Source organism: Panthera leo, chromosome E2 (assembly GCF_018350215.1).
Source record: "Panthera leo isolate Ple1 chromosome E2, P.leo_Ple1_pat1.1, whole genome shotgun sequence".
NCBI classification, from domain to species: Eukaryota; Metazoa; Chordata; class Mammalia; order Carnivora; family Felidae; genus Panthera; species Panthera leo.
In genome coordinates this window covers 8245241-8266502 of record NC_056693.1, presented here as the reverse complement: position 1 = coordinate 8266502, position 21262 = coordinate 8245241, and the positions used below count along the sequence as shown (strand labels likewise).

Genomic DNA, 21262 nt, shown 5'->3' with positions numbered 1-21262 from the left:
ACCTCTGTCCCTGCCTTTACTCAGGCACCCAGAGATCTTGGTCCAGTGTCCTTAGTACCTGTCACCCACCCAAGTGTCCAGAAACCCCCACGTCGATCCCTGATTCCCCCCCCCTGACTGCCCAGGGATCCCGTCCAGTGTCCCCCACACCCATCACCCACCCGGCCCTTGAGCCTCTGCTTTCAGATCCACAGCCTGGACACTTATCCCCAGTCTGACCCTCCCCACCGCCCCCCAGCCCTGACCTGCCATTTGTCTGTCTCTGCAGGGTGTGGTCACGGCTGCTGTCAGCCTCATCACCTGTCTCTGCAAGAAGAACCCGGACGACTTTAAGACCTGCATCTCTCTGGCCGTGTCTCGCCTGAGCCGGGTGGGTGTGGTCTTGGTGCTGGCTGCAGGGAGGTGGCCTTCCCTGGAGGCTCTGTCCCCTGGAGCCCCTCTCTCGTCCCCCTCCTTCTCCCGGAGCGGCAGCCCCGCCCAGTGGTGATGAACTCAGGCTCTGAACTAGGTTCATCCTGGCTCGGCCACTTCCAGAGAGGCTTCGCCTCTCTGGGCCTCATGTCCCCAGTCTGTTCAATGGGGACACTCCCGGCGCCCACCTCATGGTGTAGCTGCTGTCAGTCCGTCTATATGGTGTTAGTATGAAAACCCGGGAGGTGAGAACAGCTCTCCGGATTCCCACCCCACCCCCCCGCCGTCCTGTCTCTTACTTTCTCCTACTTCTCTTTCTCCTACATCTCCCTTCCCCTCTTTCCTTCTGCTTCTCTTACCACCTTCGCCCATGTCCTGGGAACATGCCCTGAGGCCTCCTGTGGGGACACAGATGAGTCAGCCTGAGCCCTGTCCTGTTCTGGGGGGGAGGGGCACGCGGTAGGGCCGACAGTGTCCCAGATTTTCACGGGAGTGATCTGTGCTGTCACGGAGGTAGTGCAGGGCACTGTAGACCCCCAGAGGAGACACTTAACCCAGCCTGGCACTCTAGGAAGGCTTCCCGGGAGAGGTGATCTGAGACTTGGAGTGAATATGAACATTTCCTGGGCAGGTAAGGGGAGGCCTGGATTCTCAAGCAAAGAGAACAAACACACCAGCTCATTCAGTTGCTTTGTCATTCATTCACCATACATCTGAATACTCCTGTGTGCCAGGCTGGTCCGGGAGACACCTACAGTGACACTCGGGTCAGGGCACATACCATCATGGCAGTGGCACCGAGCATGGTGGGAATGCTTCCTGGAGGAGGGGTGAGCAGGAGTTTGCCATAAGGAAAAGTCCCACACCCTTCTACTAATTCCCCACCTATTCCCCGAGCCTTTCTTTCTTTCTTTCTTTTTTTTTAACGTTTGTTTATTTTTGAGAGAGAGAAGAAGCAGGGGAAGGGCAGGGGTGTGGGGGGGAGAGAATCCCAAGCAGGCTCCACGCTGTCAGCCCTTGGAGCAAGGAGCTCACGGGAGGGAATTGGATCGGCAGAGACTCCCTGCCCTGCAGACGGCAGCAGTCAAAAACTCAACGGGCACCATGCTAACTAATTCGGATGTAAATTTTTTTAAAATAAAAAATTAAATAAAAAAAAAAAAAAATCGGGCGAGCACCGCAGCCGAGGTCGTCCCTCGCTGTGTGCCCCCTGGCTTCCTCCCTCCCCTCCCCGAGCCTCAGATTCCTGCGCCCCCTGGGGAAGGCAGTGTCACTCTGCCCCGCCCTTCCCTGTCCGGGCCTCACCCCCTCTTCCCGCCCCCAGATCGTCTCCTCGGCCTCCACCGACCTCCAGGACTATACCTACTACTTCGTCCCGGCGCCCTGGCTCTCGGTGAAGCTTCTGCGTCTGCTGCAGTGCTACCCGCCGCCAGGTACCGCCGAGCCCACCTGGCCGGGGATCTGGGGCCTCTGACCTGGCCGGGGGGCGGGGGGGGGCTGTCAGGGTTTCTGCGAGGCTGCATCGTGCGGGGGGGGAGGAGGGGGGGGCAACCCAAAGAATCAGATCACGGCGTGTGTTGATCTGCCATGGGCTGGGGTCCCTGGGAAGCCACGCTTGTGCTCTAGCCCTGTAACTTAGGGGCTGTTGTCACACCCATTTTAGTGAGGGGGAGACCGAGGCTTGGGAAGGAGGGGGTCCTTGCCCAAGGTCACCCAGCAGACCAGGGGGTGATTCCAGGCAGTGCCGTCTGGATTAGCATAGCTCTGTCAGAGGTGTCCGTGACCTTGTTGCTCGAGGTCACGGCCATGGTGTGGATGAGGCGCCCGTAGCGAGCCAGGTAAGGCACCGGGGGTGTCTGCGTGCTCCCGACAGAGCCGGTGAGGGGGAGCCATCCCTGCAATATGCAAACAGAGAAACAGGTTTGGAGAGGCGACATCACCTTTCCAGGCCCAGGCCGTGACTAAGGGGCAGAGCCTGACAGCACCCTCTCGCTGCAAATCCCTCACTCCGCCATACGGGCCAGGGCTTCCCCTGAGCTCCCATATCCTCGGCTGTGTCACTTCACGGAGCAGTTTTGAGGGACCCTGTGCTGAGGTGCTCAGAACATAGTAGGTGACCGATAAGCCAGTTCCCTTCAGTTCGGCCAGGGTACCGAGCACCTGCTGTGGCCAGGGACCGATGCGCGGCCCTGCATCTTCACAGCCAACCGTGCGCATGAGCACATATCTGCGAACGCCTGGCCGTGTGCGCGAGTCTGCGCGTGTCTGCACGTCTGTGTGCGTACATGCACACGCTAATGGGCTGTATGACGTAAGTGACACCAGAGGCCCCTCCCAGGCTGTGAAAGCCAGTGATGAATTTTATCGTGTGGTCCTGGGGAAGCCTCGGGCCCTTTCTGGGCCTCTTTCTCATCCTGGAAGGAAGGGCTCAGGCAGATCTCTAGGCTCCCTTCCATCCCAGGAGCCCTGCCTCATCATTTTGGGGTGTGCCCAGAACATGCACCTCACCTACTCTCACCCTCTCTGCACTGTAGGCATTTCATCCATGACTCTGAGCAAATGGTGCGCAGAGAGACTGAGGGGCCGTCTCCCGTTTACTTACAAGAAATTTTTTTTTTTTAAGTTTATTCATTTGTTGTGAGAGACTGAGACAGCGTGAGTCAGGGGAGGGGTAGAGAGAGAGCAGCGCAGGGCCCGATGTGGAGCTTGAACTCACGAACCGTGAGATCATGACCTGAGCCGAAACCAAGAGTCGGACACTTAACCGACTGAGCCACCCAGGCGCCCCTATTTACCAGAAAGTTTTTTAACGACGCATTATGAAAAAGTTTCCAGGATACAGACAAGTAGAGCGTCCCCGTCACCTGGACTTCACATTTTGCTGTACGCTTGCTCTTACTTTGCTAATTTTTTTCTTAAATATTTAAGTCAGTGACAGACATCATGATGTTTTTACCTTTAAGTATTTGTTATGCATTTCTACAAACTGTAGGCATTTTTATTCACAGCAGTAATTCTGTGGTCACACTTAAAGCTAACAGTGGCTCCCCAGTGGCCTCGAGGCCACCGCAGATTTCCCTAATTTTCCCCAACATAGCAATCACAGTCTGTTCAGACTAGGATCCAATCAAGATACAAGCCCTGAGGGAGGGCTGGCTGGCTCAGTCGGTGAAGCACGCGACTCTTAATCTCGGGGTTGTGCGTTCGAGCCCCACGCTGGGCATAGAGGTTACTTAAAAATTTAAACAGAAAAAAGAAAAAGAGACAAGTATCAAATTTAATTATTTCTCATAAATCTGTCTTAAATCTGTAAAGAATTGTCCCTTTATTCTGTGACCCTGGCTTTCACCCCAATTTTTTATTATGAAAAACTTCAAACACGAAGAGAACTTGTGAGAACAGAGTGCACACCTAAGCCCCGCCCCAGACCCTGCAGAGACCTTTAACACTGCTCTTCGTGCCCTCGTTGGCTTTGTTCTCTCAAACACACGCTTGCTCGGTTACTTGACGTAAGTTGCACACATCACAACGCTCCCCTCCCCCAAGTCCACCTGTACACATCTCATAAGACCGAGAACACGGCGCAAAACCACGGTGCCCCTGGGAAGATTCGGAATCTCTTCACAGTGTCGACTGGCTGTCCAGGCACCATGCAAACCACCCTCGTCCACAGCTTTATTTGTGTGCCTTAAAGAAAAAAAAAAAAAATACAGTACAATCTAGGACCACGGCTTAAATTTCATGAGGTCTTTGTCCCTGTTTGTGGCCTGGAAATAGCCCCCCACCCCCCACCCCCTCGCTCCCTGTTTTTGAAGAAGCCGGGAGGGTTTTGCCTTGAAAGGGTGTCCCGCATTCTGGATTTGGCCATAGCTGCCTCGTGTCCTTTTTTTTTGTTCCTCTGCCCCGTGAGCCGCCTGAGACATTTGGGCGCAACAATTTTCGCTAGAACGCTTGACAGCTGGTCTTGTGTGTTTGCTTATTTAATTTTTGTTAATGTTTATTTATTTTTGAGAGAGAGAGCACAAGCTGGGAAGGGGCAGAGAGAGAGGGACAGGATCAAAAGCAGGCTCTGTGCTGACAGGGCAGTGACAGCCTGATGTGGGACTCGAACTCACGAACCGTCAGATCTTGACCTGAGCCGAAGTCAGACGCATAACTGACTGAGCCACCCGGGCGCCCCTTGATGGCTGTTCTATCCACGTGGTGCGGCCTCGCATTCCACAGAATGGCAGTTATTGGTGTTTGCATGAACTTCCGGTCGGCGTCTGCCTGTCTCAGGTGCTCAGACCGCTCCTTGGGGAGACCCAGGTTTCACGGTGTCTCCCAGGATGGTTTCTGGAGACTTCTTTGTTCTGTGAGAAGCCTGAAGGGTGTCGGTGCTGCAGCAGGGGAAACTGAGGCTCACCGGGGTGGGTGTCAGCACAGAGCAGGACAAGAGCCCGGGTCTGGAGTCGTGTCTTCTGCTGCCTTGCTGCCACACACACCCCCTGCCCCCCGGTCACCTGGAGACCAAGGATGAGCTCGAGGGAGCAGAGACCCCAGGCCACGGCTGCAGGGCCCACACTTCCAGTGGAAGATGAGCGCCGTGGGGTGGCCCCTGCTGAGCCGACAGCTCAGCCCGGGACATGCCCTCCGTTTCCCCAGAGGATGCTGCCGTGAAGGGACGGCTGGTGGAGTGTCTGGAGACCGTGCTCAACAAGGCCCAGGAGCCGCCCAAGTCCAAGAAGGTCCAGCACTCCAACGCCAAGAACGCCATCCTCTTCGAGACCATTAGCCTCATCATCCACTACGACAGGTGCCTGCCTGGGGGCTGGGGCCCTAGACCCCTGCGTCCCAGGAGGACGGGTCTGGGGGTCGGGACTTCTATGTAAGAGGACGATGAAGCCATCCAGATTGGTGCGGGATCCCCTCCTGGAGAGCAGAATTCCCGAGTCTCTGCATGTGGGCCCAACGCCCAGATGTCTGCATCACCAGAGGGGCCGTGACGGGGGTGGAGGGCGAGAGTTAAGATCCAGGTCCTGAGGGTGATGTGGGATGGGTCGGCTGGGCCCGGGTCCTCCTGGCCTCTCATGTGCCCCCACCTCCCCCGTCTCTGTTGCGCTCTCGCTGGCAGTGAGCCCAACCTCCTGGTGCGAGCCTGCAACCAGCTGGGCCAGTTCCTGCAGCACCGGGAGACCAACCTCCGCTACCTGGCCCTGGAGAGCATGTGCACGCTGGCCAGCTCCGAGTTCTCCCACGAGGCGGTCAAGACCCACATCGACACGGTCATCAATGCCCTCAAGGTACCACACGTCGGAGCTGGCCTGGGTCTCTGCTCCCGGGGAGAGGCGCGGGGCTCGGAGGCCGGCGCGGAGCCTGGACCATGCCCCGCCTGCTCTCCTCCCTCAGACGGAGCGGGACGTCAGCGTGCGACAGCGGGCGGCCGACCTCCTCTACGCCATGTGCGACCGGAGCAACGCCAAGCAGATCGTGTCGGAGATGCTTCGGTACCTGGAGACGGCCGACTACGCCATCCGCGAAGAGATCGTAAGTCCGGGGAGGAGCTGGGCGCCCGGATCCCACGGAGGCGGGGGCTGAGGTTCGGGAGTCCTGGGGTCTCCAGCCCGGGTGCGGTCATTCCACACTTTGCCCCGCGGGGGCGCGCGCGCGCGCGCACCCTCACCCGGCCTCCCTCCCTCCCTGGCCGGCAGGTCCTGAAGGTGGCCATCCTGGCGGAGAAGTACGCGGTAGACTACAGCTGGTACGTGGACACCATCCTCAACCTCATCCGCATCGCGGGCGACTACGTGAGTGAGGAGGTGTGGTACCGCGTGCTGCAGATCGTCACCAACCGCGACGACGTCCAGGGCTACGCGGCCAAGACCGTCTTCGAGGTCGGCACCCCCACCTCACCCGCACCGCGCGACGCCGAGGCAGAGGCAGGACAGCCGGGGCCGAGGGACCGGCCAGCCCGGGCCGCCATCCGGCTTCGTCCTCCTCAGAGCAGTGCCTGGGCCTCCGCGGGTCCCGGGGGCCAGTGTGGGGGTCGGCGGGGTGTCGTGTGCGGGCCACCCGGCGTGTGTGTGGTCACTGACCTCCGGGTCCTGGCCGGTTCCCACTCCCTCGGCCCCGAGAAAGGCGGGACGCATGCCGTCCGAGATACCACCGGGGTGGGGGGGGGGGGTGGGGGGGGGGCAGTCACGTGACCGGTCTGTGCCCCAGTTTTCCTATTACACCCCCACCCCCGCACATACACACACATCATAGCAGGGTGAGAGTTCCACAGGTTCACGGGAGTCCGGCGCCCCAAGCAACCCTGAGTCTGGGTGCCTGCTCGTCGCTGTCGTCACCCGCCCTGTCCCTGCCTTTGCAGGCGCTCCAGGCCCCGGCCTGCCACGAGAACATGGTGAAGGTCGGCGGCTACATCCTCGGGGAGTTCGGGAATCTGATTGCTGGGGACCCCCGCTCCAGGTGAGAGGAGGGGTGAGCACCCGGCACTTCGAGCAGTCCGGGGCTCGGGGGACCCAAAGAGTCTCAGGGTCGGTGGCGACGGGGCTCCCGGGAGCCTCTGGGACGGGGTGTCTCGTGATGGCCGCCGCCGGCGTGGCCTCCGCGCGGGGGGGGGGGGGGGGGGGGGCAGCAGGGCCCCGGGCGGGGAGGGGCGCACCCGCTGACGCGCCCCGCTCCCCGCAGCCCCCCGGTGCAGTTCTCTCTGCTGCACTCCAAGTTCCACCTGTGCAGCGTGGCCACGCGGGCCCTGCTGCTGTCCACCTACATCAAGTTCATCAACCTCTTCCCGGAGACCAAGGCCACCATCCAGGGCGTGCTGCGGGCGGGCTCCCAGCTGCGCAACGCTGACGTGGAGCTGCAGCAGCGCGCCGTCGAGTACCTCACGCTCAGCTCGGTGGCCAGCACGGACGTCCTGGTCAGAGCGCCGGCCCCCGCGCGCCCCTCCCGCACCCCTGAGCCTTGGCCGCCCTCTCCCCCGCCACCGAGCCGTCCCTGACCCGCCCTCGCCCTCCCGCCCCACAGGCCACGGTGCTGGAGGAGATGCCGCCCTTCCCCGAGCGCGAGTCGTCCATCCTGGCCAAGCTGAAACGCAAGAAGGGCCCCGGGGCCGGCAGCGCCCTGGATGATGGCAGGAGGGACCCCAGCAGCAATGACGTCAACGGGGGCGTGGAGCCCACCCCTAGCACTGTGGTGAGTCCCTCGGCCAAAGGGGGGGGGGGCGGGGGGCGGGGCGGGGCCTGCCGGGCACTGCCCCTTCTCACCTCCGCCTGCACCTTCCCTGCAGTCAACGCCCTCGCCCTCCGCCGACCTCCTGGGGCTGCGGGCAGCCCCTCCCCCAGCCGCACCCCCAGCGACCTCGGGTGCGGGGAACCTCCTGGTGGACGTCTTCTCCGACGGCCCGGCTGCCCAGCCCGGCCTGGGGCCCACGCCCGAGGAGGCCTTCCTCAGGTACTACCTGCCTGGGCCCCGGGCCGCCCCTTTTCCTTCTGCCCCCTCACAGCCCCCTCCTCCCTCCCTGTCCCTGTGCCTCTGTCGCCCTGGCTGCCACTTCCCCGGGCCTCCTCTCTCCCTCTGGCCACTCTGTACTCTTGGCTGACCCTGGCCACACTGTGTCGTCCTTCCCCGTAGCCGTGTCTCAGCCTGCTTTTCCTTCTCTCTTTTCCCTCCTCTCTCTGTCTCCGGCCCTCCGCTGCCTCTCTGGGATTGGCTGCCTGCCACGCCTGTCTTCTCTTGTCTGCTCTGGGATTGGATGGCCCAGCGAGCTGGAGCCGCCTGCCCCCGAGAGCCCCATGGCTTTGCTGGCTGACCCAGCTCCAGCTGCTGAGTAAGGGGCGGCCTCAGGGTTGGGGGGCAGATTTGCGGCCCCCGGGAGGAATAGGGGACTTCGAGCCCTTATCAAGGGGTTCCTGACGAGCCGCAGAGGCCGGGATTTGGAGGGGAGTGAAAGCCGGGGTCCTCTGATACGGGGGCAGGGGTGGGGGCACACACCAGTGTCCTGTTCCCATGAGAGACAGTCACCAGTCTGATTCTGGGGTCCTTTGGGGGGAATCTCGTCATGTGGATTCTGGGGTTCTGTCCTTTTGGGGGCTCCTGTCTCCCACCTCTAGCTCTGGGTCTTCTCCTCCAGCCCCCCAGCCTCTTCCCATCTCACTGCTTTCTCCGCCTTGCAGCCCAGGTCCTGAGGACATCGGCCCGCCCATCCCAGAAGCGGATGAGCTGCTGAATAAGTGAGTCAGGGGAGGGCTCAGGGAGGGGAGTGGGGACAGGTGGGGAGCACGGGGAAGGGCCTCGTCGACAGGCACTCCTGGCCTCCTGAGCTGCCCGCCACCCCACCCAGGTTCGTGTGCAAGAACAATGGGGTCCTGTTTGAGAACCAGCTGCTGCAGATTGGAGTCAAGTCCGAGTTCCGGCAGAACTTGGGTGTGTCTGGTGCTGGGGGCGGGGTGGGTGGGCTGTGGGGATGGGGTTTCGGTGACCCCTGGGCTTGGGTGGTACCTGGAGAGGAGGCTGAAGGACCTCAGCTGGAACCCTGCCCCTCCCCACCCTGCGCAGGCCGCATGTATCTGTTCTATGGCAACAAGACATCTGTGCAGTTCCAGAACTTCTCGCCCACTGTCGTCCACCCCGGCGACCTCCAGACTCATATCCTTCCGGCCCGGCCCCGCCCCCTCCCCTGAGCCTGGCCCCTCCAGGCCTGCCTTCCTGGCCACTGGGAAGCACATGGACCCAGGTCCAGAGCCCTGTTCGGTCGTCTTACTTGAAAGCCTAAGCACCTGGTGACTTTGAGGCTTAGTGTCTGTGATGCCGGGGCGGGCCTCTTCTCCCCAGGACAGCCTGCAGACAGGGAAGCGATGGGGTAGGTATGCCTCAGCTTGTCTCTGTCAGGCCTCTTTGACCTCGTCCTCCAAGGAGCTCCGCACCCATGATTCCAGTACCTCCTGCGCCCAAGAGCCAGGCCTGGGGGTCTCGATGCTGACCAGAGCCCTCTTGTGTCACCTGAGCCCGTCACTTTGCCTCTGTGAGCCTTCCCGTCCCCTTCTCATAGTGTTGTTTTGAAGATCGGTGTCGTTGGAAAACTCTGGAAGGGTGGCTGGCATAAAGGAAAGGGTCAGTCCCCTCTCCTTTCTCTGATAGTGGTTTGCACGCCCGTGAAACTACAGGGGTTAGACCCCAAAGCTATGAGGACCTTTTCAGTCCGTTGCCTCATGCATGGATGTTTCCAGAGAACTCCCGTAGGCTCAGCTCTGTGCTGGGCATGTTGGGGGGGGGGGGGGGGAGGGGGAAGGGCGAGAGACGCGTAAGACCCCATCCTTGCCAACTTGAAGGGAGACGTGGTAACGCTGCCGGTTTTTCGTGCACCTACCATGTGCCAGACACACTGATAAGTGCTTGTCCTGGATTATCTCATTGAATGCTGAGGACACTGTCCATTTTGCAGATGAGGCTTAGGAGGTAAAGTTGCTTGCCCATAGTCACCGAGGTGGTAAGATCCAGGATTCAAACTCAGGTCAGCCATCACAGCCCCGGAAGGGCTTCCAGCCCGGTGGGGTGCGACATGCCATAACGGAGGTCGCTGAGCCCATGGTAGAAAGCCAGAGTAGGCACCCAGGCGGTGGTCGGAGGTCTCACTTAGGAGGGACTTGGGGCCTTGTGGGAGGAGTCCGGGATGGCGGGACCAGCTCCTCAGAGGCCTGCGGGCTGGGGCCGCGGGGAGAGTTCAGGACCATCAAGGGTTCATGGCCACGACCGCCGGGGCCGCCGCCTCTTTCCGGCTTCCTTGACCACAGGCGGGCACAGCTGGCGGTGCAGACCAAGCGCGTGGCCGCGCAGGTGGACGGCGGGGCGCAGGTGCAGCAGGTGCTCAACATCGAGTGTCTGCGGGACTTCCTGACGCCCCCGCTCCTATCCGTGCGCTTCCGGTGAGTCTGAGTCTGGCGGGGCACTGCCGAGCCAGCGGGCACGGTCTCCTGGATGGGGGCGGGGCCTGATGGAGCCCTCCTTGCCACCCCTCCCTCTAGGTACGGGGGCGCCCCCCAGTCCCTCACCCTGAAGCTCCCCGTGACCATCAACAAGTTCTTCCAGCCCACGGAGATGGCGGCCCAGGACTTCTTCCAGCGCTGGAAGCAGCTGAGCCTGTGAGCAGCGGGGGGCGGAGCCACAGCCACATCTGGGGAGGGGGTGGGGCCTTGACTTGACCTGACTTGACTTTGAACTGACCTGACTTGAACTTCCTTTCCCCCCCCCCCCATCCCCAGCCCCCAACAGGAGGCTCAGAAAATCTTCAAAGCCAACCACCCCATGGATGCGGAAGTCACTAAGGCAAAAGTGAGTGACCACTGAGCAAGACAGGAGAGGGGCCCCTAATTCGGATCTGGGGAACCGTGCCCATTTTTCTGTGCCTCTGTTTTCCCCTCTGTAAAGCGGGGCCGGTTCCCACTGGCAAGGGTTTTGGGGAACTGGCTCACTACGGCCTGGTTGCTGCCGGATCGGCACCCTCTGATGGCTCCCCTTCTCTCGCCCCAGCTCTTGGGGTTTGGCTCTGCTCTCCTGGACAATGTGGACCCGAACCCCGAGAACTTCGTGGGGGCTGGAATCATCCAAACGAAAGCCCTGCAGGTGGGCTGTCTGCTCCGGCTGGAGCCCAATGCCCAGGCTCAGGTGAGTGGTGGTCTGGGAGGCGTCACCCCCTGCCTGGTTGTACGTTCTCTGTGTCCCTGTGTTCTCTATGCGCTGTCTTCCTCTCCCCTTCCCTCCTGATTTTCACCTCTCCGCATCTCCCCCCTTCTGGTTCTGGCTTTTGACCTTTCACCCTCTACCTCCTGTGTCGCTTCCATTCCTGCCTCTCGTCCCTTCGGTCACCTTTCTGGTCCCTTTGCCCCTTTTCTCTCGTCTCCCTTATATCCTCCTCTCCCGGGCTCTCCGACCCCTCTGCCTCCTCCCTGAGTCCACGCCATCATGTCCCCCGCCCAGATGTACCGGCTGACCCTGCGCACGAGCAAGGAACCCGTCTCCCGTCACCTGTGTGAGCTGCTGGCCCAGCAGTTCTGAGCCCTGGACTCTGCCCCCGGGGATGTGGCCGGCGCCGGGCAGCCCCTAGGACTGAGGCAGCTTTGGTGGATGGGGCAGGGAGGGGACCTCCATTGGTGACAGGGAAGACCCCAGGGGTGGGGGGATGCCTGGGACCTTCCTCCGGCCTTTTGTATTTTTATTTTTGTTCATCTGCTGCTGTTTACATTCTGGGGGGCAAGGGGGAGCCCCCTCCCTCCCTTTCCCCCCTAAGCACAGAGGGGAGAGGGGCCAGGGAAGCGGGCGCCTCCTCCCCTCCCACCCCACCCCATCGTAGCCCCTCCCGCCCCCTCCCCGTCCAGGGGCTGTGTATTATTGTGAGCGAATAAACAGAGAGACGCTAACAGCAGTGTCCGTGTTCATGGCTCAGGCCGAGGGGTCAGAGGAGCGGGGTGAGCGCGTGGAGAGTGTGGGTGGCCAAGCTCCGCAGCCCATGGGTGGGGCTCTGGGCGGACACCAGCAGCAGCAACCGCCGTGGCCCCAACTGCAGGGCCACCAGCCGCCATCCTGTGCCTGGCTCCTCGGGCCCAGACACCAGGTAGCAGGCTCTTGGCACCTGGGCCCTCTGGGCTGCATCCTCCACCTTGTCCTCTGGTGTCCCCGGCTCTGGAGGAAGGACAGGAAGGGCCAAGGTGACCAGTGGGGCCTGGGCAACTAGAACGCCAACCCGCAGGAGCGACGCCACATCCCGGGCCTAAATTCGACTCCTGATGGGTGGGGGCCTCATGGCTCCAGCCGGCTGTCCGCTGACTGAAGACGGCCATGGAGTTCACCGCCCCCCCCCTTCTTCCCAGCCAGCCGACGCCCCCTCTTCCCTGGGGATACTGTGTGCAGCCCGGGACAAGCCGCTTAGCAATACAGACCACAGACACACAGGTCACCCCTACCCGGTACCAGGCATGGGGCTCCCTTCTAACCCTACCAAGGACCCCGCTCCACTTGACACGTGGGAAGTGGGGGGGGCGGGGAGGGACAGTCCTCTGTCCCTCCCAAGTAGAGCCCTTTACCATCTTGCTACATTCATCGGGATCTTCACTGGGGTTGTAGAATCATCCTAGGTCCCTTCCTTTGTCTCTGTAGGGCCTCGTGGGTTGCAAGACAACTTTCCCTTCCTAATCCAGGCTCCGCGGGATGCCCCCCACCCCCGGCGGGGGTGGGGGTGGGGCAAAAACTGCTGACAAAGCCTGTACTTTGAGCGATTCAGTGGTGCGTGTGGGTATGGGAACCAGGCTGCCTCTGTGTGAACGCCGGCTCTCTGCTGCTTATCAGCTGAGCCTCTGTTTCCTCATCTGTACTATGGAAATGAGGATATAACAGGCGATATCCCTCACCTATGAGGATGAAGTGAATCATTACGTACATGAGCCCTCGGCAAGAGATTCAGTGTCAGTGTTAACTACCAGGATTGCCCAGTAGATTCTGCAGTCTGGAGGCTGGGACCTCCCTGTCCCTCCCCATCAGTGTGGATGCCCCGTCCTCCCCGCTGTGATCTGAGACTCGCTGTCCCCGAAGCGTGCGAAGCAGGCACTTTCGGCCGCTGACCTGGTGGGAAGTGCGTGGCGGTGACCAACGAGTAGAAGGAGCGGAGGAGGCGCCTGCGCTGCTCAGGAGAAGGCTCTGGAGGGGGAAGAGAGACCAGGTGACCGAGAGTTCCTCCACGGCCCACGCCCCTCCTAGCCCCGCCCTCGCCAGTCACCTTGATCCCCAGAGGGCTCCACGGTGAAGAGGCAACGTTTCAGTTCCAGGTGGAGGAGCAGCAGCCTGCGAGAAAGGGGGTGTCACGGGCCGGGGAAGAGGGGATGAGGGCCCCCCAACCCACGCGCCCGACCAAACCCTACCCGAGGACGTCCACGTGCAGGGGGAAGCCAGCGGGCAGCGCTCGGGGTCCCAGCGGCACGCAGGTCCGCAGCGGGTCTAGCACTGGCTGCCACCAGCGGTCCAGAAGCTGAGGCAGGGCCGGTGGGCGAGATCAGGGGCGGGCACTAGGGGAGGGGGCGTGGGCAGGGAAGAGAGGAGGGGCCCACGAGGGCGGAGGACAGAGGGGACCAAGGAGGGGATGAGAGCGAAAGAGGGACGGGGCTGGCGTGAAGGCGATTGGAACGCAGCCCACAGGAGGCGGGGCCTACAGGAGGGGCGGGGCTGACGGAGAGCGGGTCCAGTGCGGAGAGAGCGCCGGCCGGGCGAGGTGGTGAGGGGGGACAGGGGCCCGCGGCAGAGGGTGTAACGGGGGAAAAGCGGGGACACGCCCGGATTCACCTGTGGATCCAGCTGGCTGAGGGGAGGGCGCGGCCCGCAGAGCAGACACAGCTCCAAGCCCGGCAGCAGCGTCAGGGTCAGAAGCCGGTGCGGGACCTGAAGCGGGGCGCGGGATGGGCCGGCCGGAGCCCCGCCCCTCCCCACCGAAGCCCCGCCCCCTCACGTCTCGGCCCCTTCGTCCCTTCTAGCTCGCCCACCGCAGGCGCAGAGCCCCCGCAACTCACCGTGGGACTCCCGTGTGGCAGGTACACCGGGTAGTCGCGAGCGGCCTGAGGCGGCAAGGACCCCACCAGCCAGGGGAGCAGCACGGCCTCCGGCGTCCCCAGCCGCCACCAGCTCTCTGTTGCTGCGACCACCCGGCCCGACACGACCAGGCTGCCAAAGGCCGTGCCTGCTGCCTCAGTGAACCCAGAGAGGGCTTCCTGGATAAGGCGAGTCAGGAGTCAGGGGACACAAGCAGGGGCAGCGACGATTTTCCCAGGTGGGCCAGGGGTGTGAAGAAACTGGCATGCTCGCCTGCCTCACCCTCCCGGGGCCTGGGTTCCTTCCCCTTCGCATGCAGGTACCATCCCCAAGTCACATTGTAAAGTGAGATTAAACAGGTAACGTGCCTGCTCCCTGGCCTGACAACGTGCTACTTAAGCTACCGGTTACAACAGCCCAGTGGCGGCTTATTGAATCCTACTACGTGCCGAGTAGGCGCAATCGACAGCCTACTCCAGCTCAGAGAGGTCAGTCTGCCTGCCCAGAGTCCCTCTGCTGGGAGGCGGCCATGCCAGGTGACTCAACAAGAGCCGTAGTTAAGGAAGGATAGATAGAGATCCACTGGCAAAAGGACCAGCATGTGCCAAAGCAAGGAAGTTGGGAAGCTGTTGGGATTCGTGGGAGCCACGAGGCTGCTGGGCGAAGGCGGACTGTGGAGTTAGCAGAGGTCGGGGTGAGCTCGTTGGTGGGTTTCAGATCCCACAGGTCCTCAAACACCAGGCTGAGGGCGTGGAAGCTGGTCCTGGGGGCGATGAAAGCCACCGGAGGGCTGTGAGCTGGGGAGGGGCGGGGTCAGCCCTGGGTGTAGAAAGACCCTTCTGGGGCCAAGTGGGGGGTTGGGGTTGGCCCAGAGGATGGGAAGAGGTTGAGGCAAAGGCCCGGGGGTAAGAGGATCAGGACTAAGCCAGGGCCACAGTGACAGGTTCAAGGGTTCCCAGGCATCCTCAGTACCTGCAGGAGAGACACCTCTGGAGGAACCACACAGTCCACACACTGGGTCAGGTCCCCGATGCGCTCAGAGTCCCCCAGGAAACTGTCAACGAGGCGGTAACTGGCCTAGCAGAGGGGAGAAGGAAGGGGCTTAAGGACCCGGATGGCCCCCACATCTGCCGCCTCCCCTTCAGAAAACTAGCCCCGCGGAGCCTAGCTCTGGGGTCAGATGACCAGGCCGCCGCAGAGGCTGCTGGGAACTGTAGTTCCCAAATATCAGCGACGGGGCAAGCTAACTTCCATCCTCACGTCCCGAAGCCTCACCCTCAACTCCTTCTTCAGCCTCTCTACGTTGCGGATATTGGTCAGTTCTTCAAGCCCCACAAGAAGAACCTGGAAGAAGCAAATAAGAGAGGAGGGGCTGGGGATCTGGACTCCTGGTGTGAGGGAGGAGGATGCTGAGAACTCAGGTTCCTGGGTTTGGGGAAGAGGGCTAGGGAGTCTCACCATGGCCCCAAACACCATCTGGAGTAGTCTCTCCAGCCTCAGCTCCGAGGTGCCCTCCTCAGATGACAGAACAATGAGCGTGATGCTGTGAGAAAGGGGGCCAAGAAGCGAGAATGAGTCCAGGCCTCAGAAACAGGGCAGTGACTCGATCTTCTGCCGGCTACATCTTCTGCCAGCCAGCACAACCCGCTTCTTGTACAGAGAAACCCAGGGATCAGAGAAGGTAACTGGCTTGTCAAAGATTCCACAGCCAAGTAAACAGCCGGCCGTGGAGGCCATCTTCGACAGGGGCTATCATCCGGGCCCTGTGCCTGCCCCCAAGCTACCACGTGGAGACCTGTCATGGAAGTTTTTCCACACCACGGTCGTGTCCTCGGTCCTTGCAGAGCTCAGCTGCACCTCGAGATTCTGCCCAAACATGTGTACTCCATTGAGAGAGCCGATGACCGAGAACGGGAGCTGGGGAAAAGTTGGGGACATTAGACGGGAGCCCCCAAACCCCTCCACCTTGGGACCCAAGTGTCCGGGGCCCCAGCCCCCTCCTCTTTCTGGATCCCCTGGCCCCTCCTCTTCTGGGAACCAGGATTATTGGTCCATTCATTACACTCGTGGCCCTCTAACTAAACTCAACTCTGAAACTTCTCCAGACCCTACTCCCTTGCCGACCCAGAGTCCACGTGCCCAGCCCCCTTCTTTTTTGGAGATCCAGGCGTCCAGGGCCCCACCTGCTGGCGGGCCGGGGCGCCGCCGCGGCTGCTTCTGCAGAACAAGGGGACTCCGCTGGAGGCCGCGAGGCAGAGCAGATGCACGGTGCCCTCCGTCCCCTCCTCGCCCATTTGGAACCCCCTCCGGTCCCCTCGTGGGGGCAGTCAGTGACCACCTTGGAACATGCCCATAGTCACGCCAAGTCGGCAGGCCGGTCGGCCATCCGAAGCCACCAGAGGGCGAGATGGGGAGCTGATTGGCAGAGAGGTAAATTCCCGCCTTCTCCATCCAACTCAAACCCACCCTCAGTCTCTATTCCAGCACCTCCCCCAAGCCCCGTTAGGTTCTCTTCCGCCCCCGCCGGAAGTCACATACCCCTAACAAAGATGGCGCCTCTGGGGCTTGCAGTGCTTCGTAGTTTCTCCCTGAAATAGTTCGGCTGACTCCATTTATTTAGAGAAGAGAATGAAGAGCCCGGCTTGAAGGTAGTGACGGCGCCCAGGCGTTGTCTAGCAAGCGTCAGGTAGGCTAGGATGTTTTACATTCTAAAGTGATAAACAGCTGTGCCCGACTCAAAGATGGTGACGGTGCCGGGGCGTTGCCTAGCAACCCCGCGTTGCGTCTAATTTCCAGGCTAAGACTGTATAGAACTGTGCCCCACTCAAAGATGGCCGCATGACGAATCTCGAGCAAAGCCGAGAAAAATACCATCTCCCCCTTCCCCCTCACGGATGGTTTGGTCCGGCGAACGTTGCCTAGTAACCACCAAAGGAGAAGGTTGTTTTTGTTGTTGGAAAAAGAAAGACGAAATCCTTTATTTTCCAGAATCACAAAAATAACCTTATTTTTCTAATAAATTTATACACGCTGGTGTAGCACGCCGAACGTGAAAATACCCCCCACTTTCCCGAGATAAAAGGTTGACATTTAACACAAAATATTCACCCATTGTTGACAAATATGATCACTGTGCTAATGTTGCCTTCAAACTTTTTTTTCTCCTCAGACCGCATAAATACGCCGTTTTTGTATAAATGTCTTTTGATAATCAACATTATGGATGTAAGCAGATCGATTTAGCCAATCCTGTATTGACATACATCCGTTTCTTTCTTCTGTGTGTTTAAAGTAAACTGATAAAGTAGAATTTCATTTAGTTATGAATTTAATCAACTAGAACTTTTTTGCTTTGTAAGAACAGTGGCCTGCATGCGCCCAAATGTATTTGCAAAATATATAGTAATGTTAAAAAACATTTGTTTCCTGAAAACCTGTTTTGCCTGCATTCTGGATTTGATGTTTAGTAGCTGATACGAAATATATTAAGAGGTTTATTCTCACACTAAATTACATCAAACTTCTAGAGGAATAAACATACATAAAATAATAAATGAAGTAAAATATCAGTTTCTCCCTGCCGTTCTATGAATTTTCTTCAGTCCATATTTATTTTTAAAAATTTTTAATGTTTATTTATTTTTGAGAGAGAGAGGCAGAGCTTGAGTGGGGGAGGGGCAGAGAGAGAGGGAGACACAGAATCCAAAGAAGGCTCCAGACCCCAAGCTGTCAGCACAGAGCCCGATGCCGGGCTTGAACTCGTGAACCCTCAGAATCATGACCTGAGACGAAGTCAGATGCTCAACCGACTGAACCATCCAGGCGCCCCAATCCATCCATATTTATTATGACTTCTGATTTATTTCTACAATCTTATTTTAATATTTCTTATTGTCCTGCTTTTTTAATGCTTTTATTCCTCCTTTCTTATCTTTTTCTGGATTCTTTTTTTGTTTGTTTCCTCAATACTTTTTTTCCCTCTCTTTTCTGGTTTCAGATTTATACACTCTAACTCTCTTTTTTTTTTTTTTTTTTTTTTTTTGGTTACCCTTGAAATTTTGCCATACACATTTAGTTTAGCAAAAAGTTAAATAAGATCTTAAACATTCTCTCAAATAATACAAAAAGCATATAACACTTACTTCTGTTAAACTCCCTCCAGACTAACCAACTGTTTCCAGAATTGTAATTGTGACTTTTTTTGTCTTCATTGAATATTTTTCTTAGTTTATGCAGACAATGATTATTTGGCTTTGTTGTTGTTGCTGTTTAATGTTTTTTTTTAACATTTATTTATTTTTAAGAGACAGATCACGAGTGGGGGGGGGGCAGAGAGAGAGGGAGACACAGAATCCAAAGCAAGCTCTGAGCTGTCAGCACAGAGCTCGACGTGGGGGCTCAAACCCATGGACCTCAAGATCAGGACCGGAGCCAAAGTCAGACGCATCTGTTGGATGCTTAACCTTGGATGCTTAATCGACTGAGCCACCCAGGTGCCCCCAGGCAATGTTTCTTTGTAATTACATAAGTGTTGATAACTCATCTGCCCTCCTGTTTCCTTCTTGCCCCTCAAACTATCCTTTCAACATTATTTAAAATTTGCCTCCTTCCTGAAGTACAGCCTACTGGAAAACGGTTTCCTCACACTTCTGACACCAAATGTGTGGGTTTTCCACACCAGGCAATTCTCCAGTGCCCTGTGGATACCAACTGGGTGTCTTACAAGTCAATTCAGTTCTGACTCTAACCACCTGGAGTCAGTGCAGACCCCAAAGGTCAAGGGCTCAGTCCCATGAGTCTGCCCCCACTTCGGACATCAATTGTGGAGCGCCCGAGCGGCTCAGTCAGTCAAGCGTCCCACTCTAGATTTCAGCTCAGGTCATGATCTCATGGTCATGATCTGAGGTCAGCCTGGAGTTGTGCTCTGGTCATGGAGACTGCTTAAGATTCTCTCTCTCTCTCTCTCTCTCTCTCTCTCTCAACAAACAAACACACAAACAGAACTACCAATGCAAGTAGTGGGTCCACAGGTTATCCATACTTCTGTCTGAACTGGCTACAAATTGGGGGTTCCATCTCCTCAGGTTTGATCATTTGCTACAATGACTCACAGAGCCCAGGGCAACACTTTACTTAGTATTACTGATTTATTGTAAAATGTATTATAAAGGATAGCAATGAACAGCCAGATGAAGAAGTACCTGGATGAAACCCAGAGGGTCCTGAGTACAGGAGATTCTGTCTCTATGGAGATTGGGGTGTATTATTCCCCCAACACAGGGATGCAACTCAGAGGTTCTCTGAACCCATGCCTTTTAGGGGTTTTTAAATGCAGATTTCAGGGGCACCTGGGTGGCTCAGACGGTTGAGCACCAGACTTTAGTTCAGGTCATGATCTCACGGTTTGTGGGTTCGAGCCCCGCATTGGGCTCTGTGCTAACAGCTCAGAGCCTGGAGCCTTCTTGGGATTCTGTGTCTCCCTCTCTCTCTGCCCCTTCCCTGCTTGGGCTTTGTCTCTCTCTCTCTCTCTCTCTCTCTCTCTCTCTCCCAAAAATAAATAAACATTAAAAAAATTTTTAATTCAGATTTCATTAGGTAGGCAAGATGGATTAAATCATTGGGGCCATTGGTGATTAACTCAATCCCCAGCATTCTTCCCCTCCCCAGAGATCCCAGGGGTCTTAGAAGCTCTTGTGTGACGAACCAGTAGGAAACTGAGGCTACATGGGACAATAAAAGATGTCCCTACCTCCCCTTAGCACAGGAAATTACAAGGATTTTAGGAACTCTGGGCCAAGAAGCAGGACCAGGAGCAAACATATATTTCTTATTATACCATAATATCACATCTTTTAGAAAGTCTCTTGGAGTTGAATTCTGTTTTTATTGCCTGGAATGGTTTCCTCCCACCTTCATTATCATACGGTTCTGGAGTGATCGTTAATTTTTTTTGAGTCTTAACATCTACCACCTTCTTCTAGTTTCTATTTCTGCAGTTAAGAAGTTGGCTGCATTCTACGTATAATTTCTTTGTGGAAATTTCTTTCACTCTGCGGGCTATTTAGGCTTCTCTTTCACTACAATGAGTCAAAGCGAGCAGGTTTTTTTAAAACATAATTTTATAGGGGTGCCTGGGTGGCTCAGTTGCTTAAGCGTCTGACTTTGGCTCAGGTCATGATCTCACCGCTCGGTTTGTGAGTTCGGAGCCTGCTTCAGATTCTGTGTCTCCCTCTCTCTCTGCCCCTCCCCCACTCACACATGCACACTCTCTCTCTGACATAAACATTACAAAAAATTTAATGTAACTTTATATTCTGTGCTTCCAGGATTCAAGAATTCATGTTTTGTTTTGTTTACACTAATTTTTTACACTTGATCTTAGCCAAAAGGCCGAGAAGCGATACACTAATTTTTTTAAAGTAATCTCTCTGCCCAACACGGGGCTCACACTCACAACCCTGAGATCAAGAGTCACATGCTCTACAGACTGAGCTGGCCAGGCACCCCGATTTTTTTTTTTTTAATTTCGGGGGCTTGATTCAAGCGGGGCTTGAATTCATGACCCGTGAAATCATGACCTGAGCCAAAGTCGAGTTGAACGCTCAAGGGACTGAGCCACCCAGGCACCCCCTGGGTTTTTTTTTTTTTTTTTTTTTTTTTTAAGCTTATTCACTGAGCGAGCGAGCGAGAGAACAAGCAGGCTCCACACTGCCAGCACGGAGCCCGACGCGGGGCTCGAACCCACGAACCGTGAGATGACGACCTGAGCCGAAGTGGGACGCTTCGCCCACTGAGCCCCCCAGGGGCCTCCCAACTTAAGTTCTGAAGACTGTGACTTCCATCTGGTTTGCGTTCTCCCTCTTGCCGGTACTCTCTCCTGCTTGCTCTGATGCAGCCAGGGCTATGTTGTGACGCACCCAAAGCGGACCACGGACCCGAGCACAGTCTCGGGCTGACAGCCTGGGAGCAACTGAACCCCGCTCACGATTACAAGAGGGAGCCTGGAAGCAAGCTTCTCTAGTTCCGCCTTCGGACGATTTCCGTGCTGGCTGACGCTTTGATTACAGCCAGCGAGAGACCCTGATGCCGGGGAGCCAGCTAAGCCACACCTGGATTCCTGATCTGCAGAAACCACGAAACAATCCGCGTGGTTTTAAGCCGCCGAGTTTTAGGGTAATTCGTCACCCAGCGTGAGAGAACTTAGACAACGTCCTTTGTTTCTCTCACCATTTTGCGCATCGTGGTACATTAGGCACCCAACCATTCGGGGACTTGGAGTCCCGGGATCTCACATCTG

The 21262-nt window shown here is 57.7% G+C and overlaps 2 protein-coding genes across 6 annotated transcripts in view; one reads left to right on the top strand and one right to left on the bottom strand.

The window, feature by feature from the left end:
- The window catches only part of AP2A1 (adaptor related protein complex 2 subunit alpha 1), a 30193-nt gene extending 18504 nt beyond the window's left edge, over positions 1-11689 (top strand). Inside the window, exons 6-24 of one of the 2 annotated variants that reach the window (XM_042918301.1) lie at positions 269-370; positions 1736-1844; positions 5056-5206; positions 5525-5693; positions 5800-5937; positions 6102-6284; positions 6764-6861; positions 7084-7315; positions 7423-7590; positions 7685-7848; positions 8159-8224; positions 8571-8627; positions 8738-8820; positions 8953-9042; positions 10196-10319; positions 10419-10535; positions 10656-10725; positions 10924-11058; positions 11371-11689. In XM_042918301.1, coding sequence (XP_042774235.1) covers positions 269-370; positions 1736-1844; positions 5056-5206; positions 5525-5693; positions 5800-5937; positions 6102-6284; positions 6764-6861; positions 7084-7315; positions 7423-7590; positions 7685-7848; positions 8159-8224; positions 8571-8627; positions 8738-8820; positions 8953-9042; positions 10196-10319; positions 10419-10535; positions 10656-10725; positions 10924-11058; positions 11371-11448 — 2334 coding nt within the window. In that variant the 3' untranslated portion in view covers positions 11449-11689. The remainder of the gene's footprint in view (positions 1-268; positions 371-1735; positions 1845-5055; positions 5207-5524; positions 5694-5799; positions 5938-6101; positions 6285-6763; positions 6862-7083; positions 7316-7422; positions 7591-7684; positions 7849-8158; positions 8225-8570; positions 8628-8737; positions 8821-8952; positions 9043-10195; positions 10320-10418; positions 10536-10655; positions 10726-10923; positions 11059-11370) is intronic. The other variant, XM_042918303.1, reaches the window with a different exon arrangement.
- A 61-nt stretch (positions 11690-11750) lies between these two features.
- FUZ (fuzzy planar cell polarity protein) lies at positions 11751-16801 on the bottom strand. 4 transcript variants are annotated; one of them, XM_042918304.1, is made up of 11 exons: positions 16149-16431; positions 15761-15882; positions 15424-15508; positions 15241-15309; positions 14938-15042; positions 13947-14144; positions 13723-13818; positions 13305-13411; positions 13163-13227; positions 13009-13083; positions 11751-12072 (listed from the first exon to the last, which is right to left on the bottom strand). In XM_042918304.1, the coding sequence occupies exons 1-11, from the start codon at positions 16257-16259 to the stop codon at positions 11846-11848; spliced, it is 1260 nt and encodes a 419-aa protein (XP_042774238.1). In that variant the 5' UTR covers positions 16260-16431; the 3' UTR covers positions 11751-11845. The 4 variants fall into 4 exon arrangements, with proteins under 4 accessions (XP_042774238.1, XP_042774240.1, XP_042774241.1 ...); XM_042918306.1 differs by lacking the exon at positions 16149-16431 and adding an exon at positions 16504-16801 and having other exon boundaries at positions 11752-12072; XM_042918307.1 differs by having other exon boundaries at positions 11752-12072; positions 16304-16431.
- Between the last annotated feature and the right edge of the window lie 4461 nt (positions 16802-21262).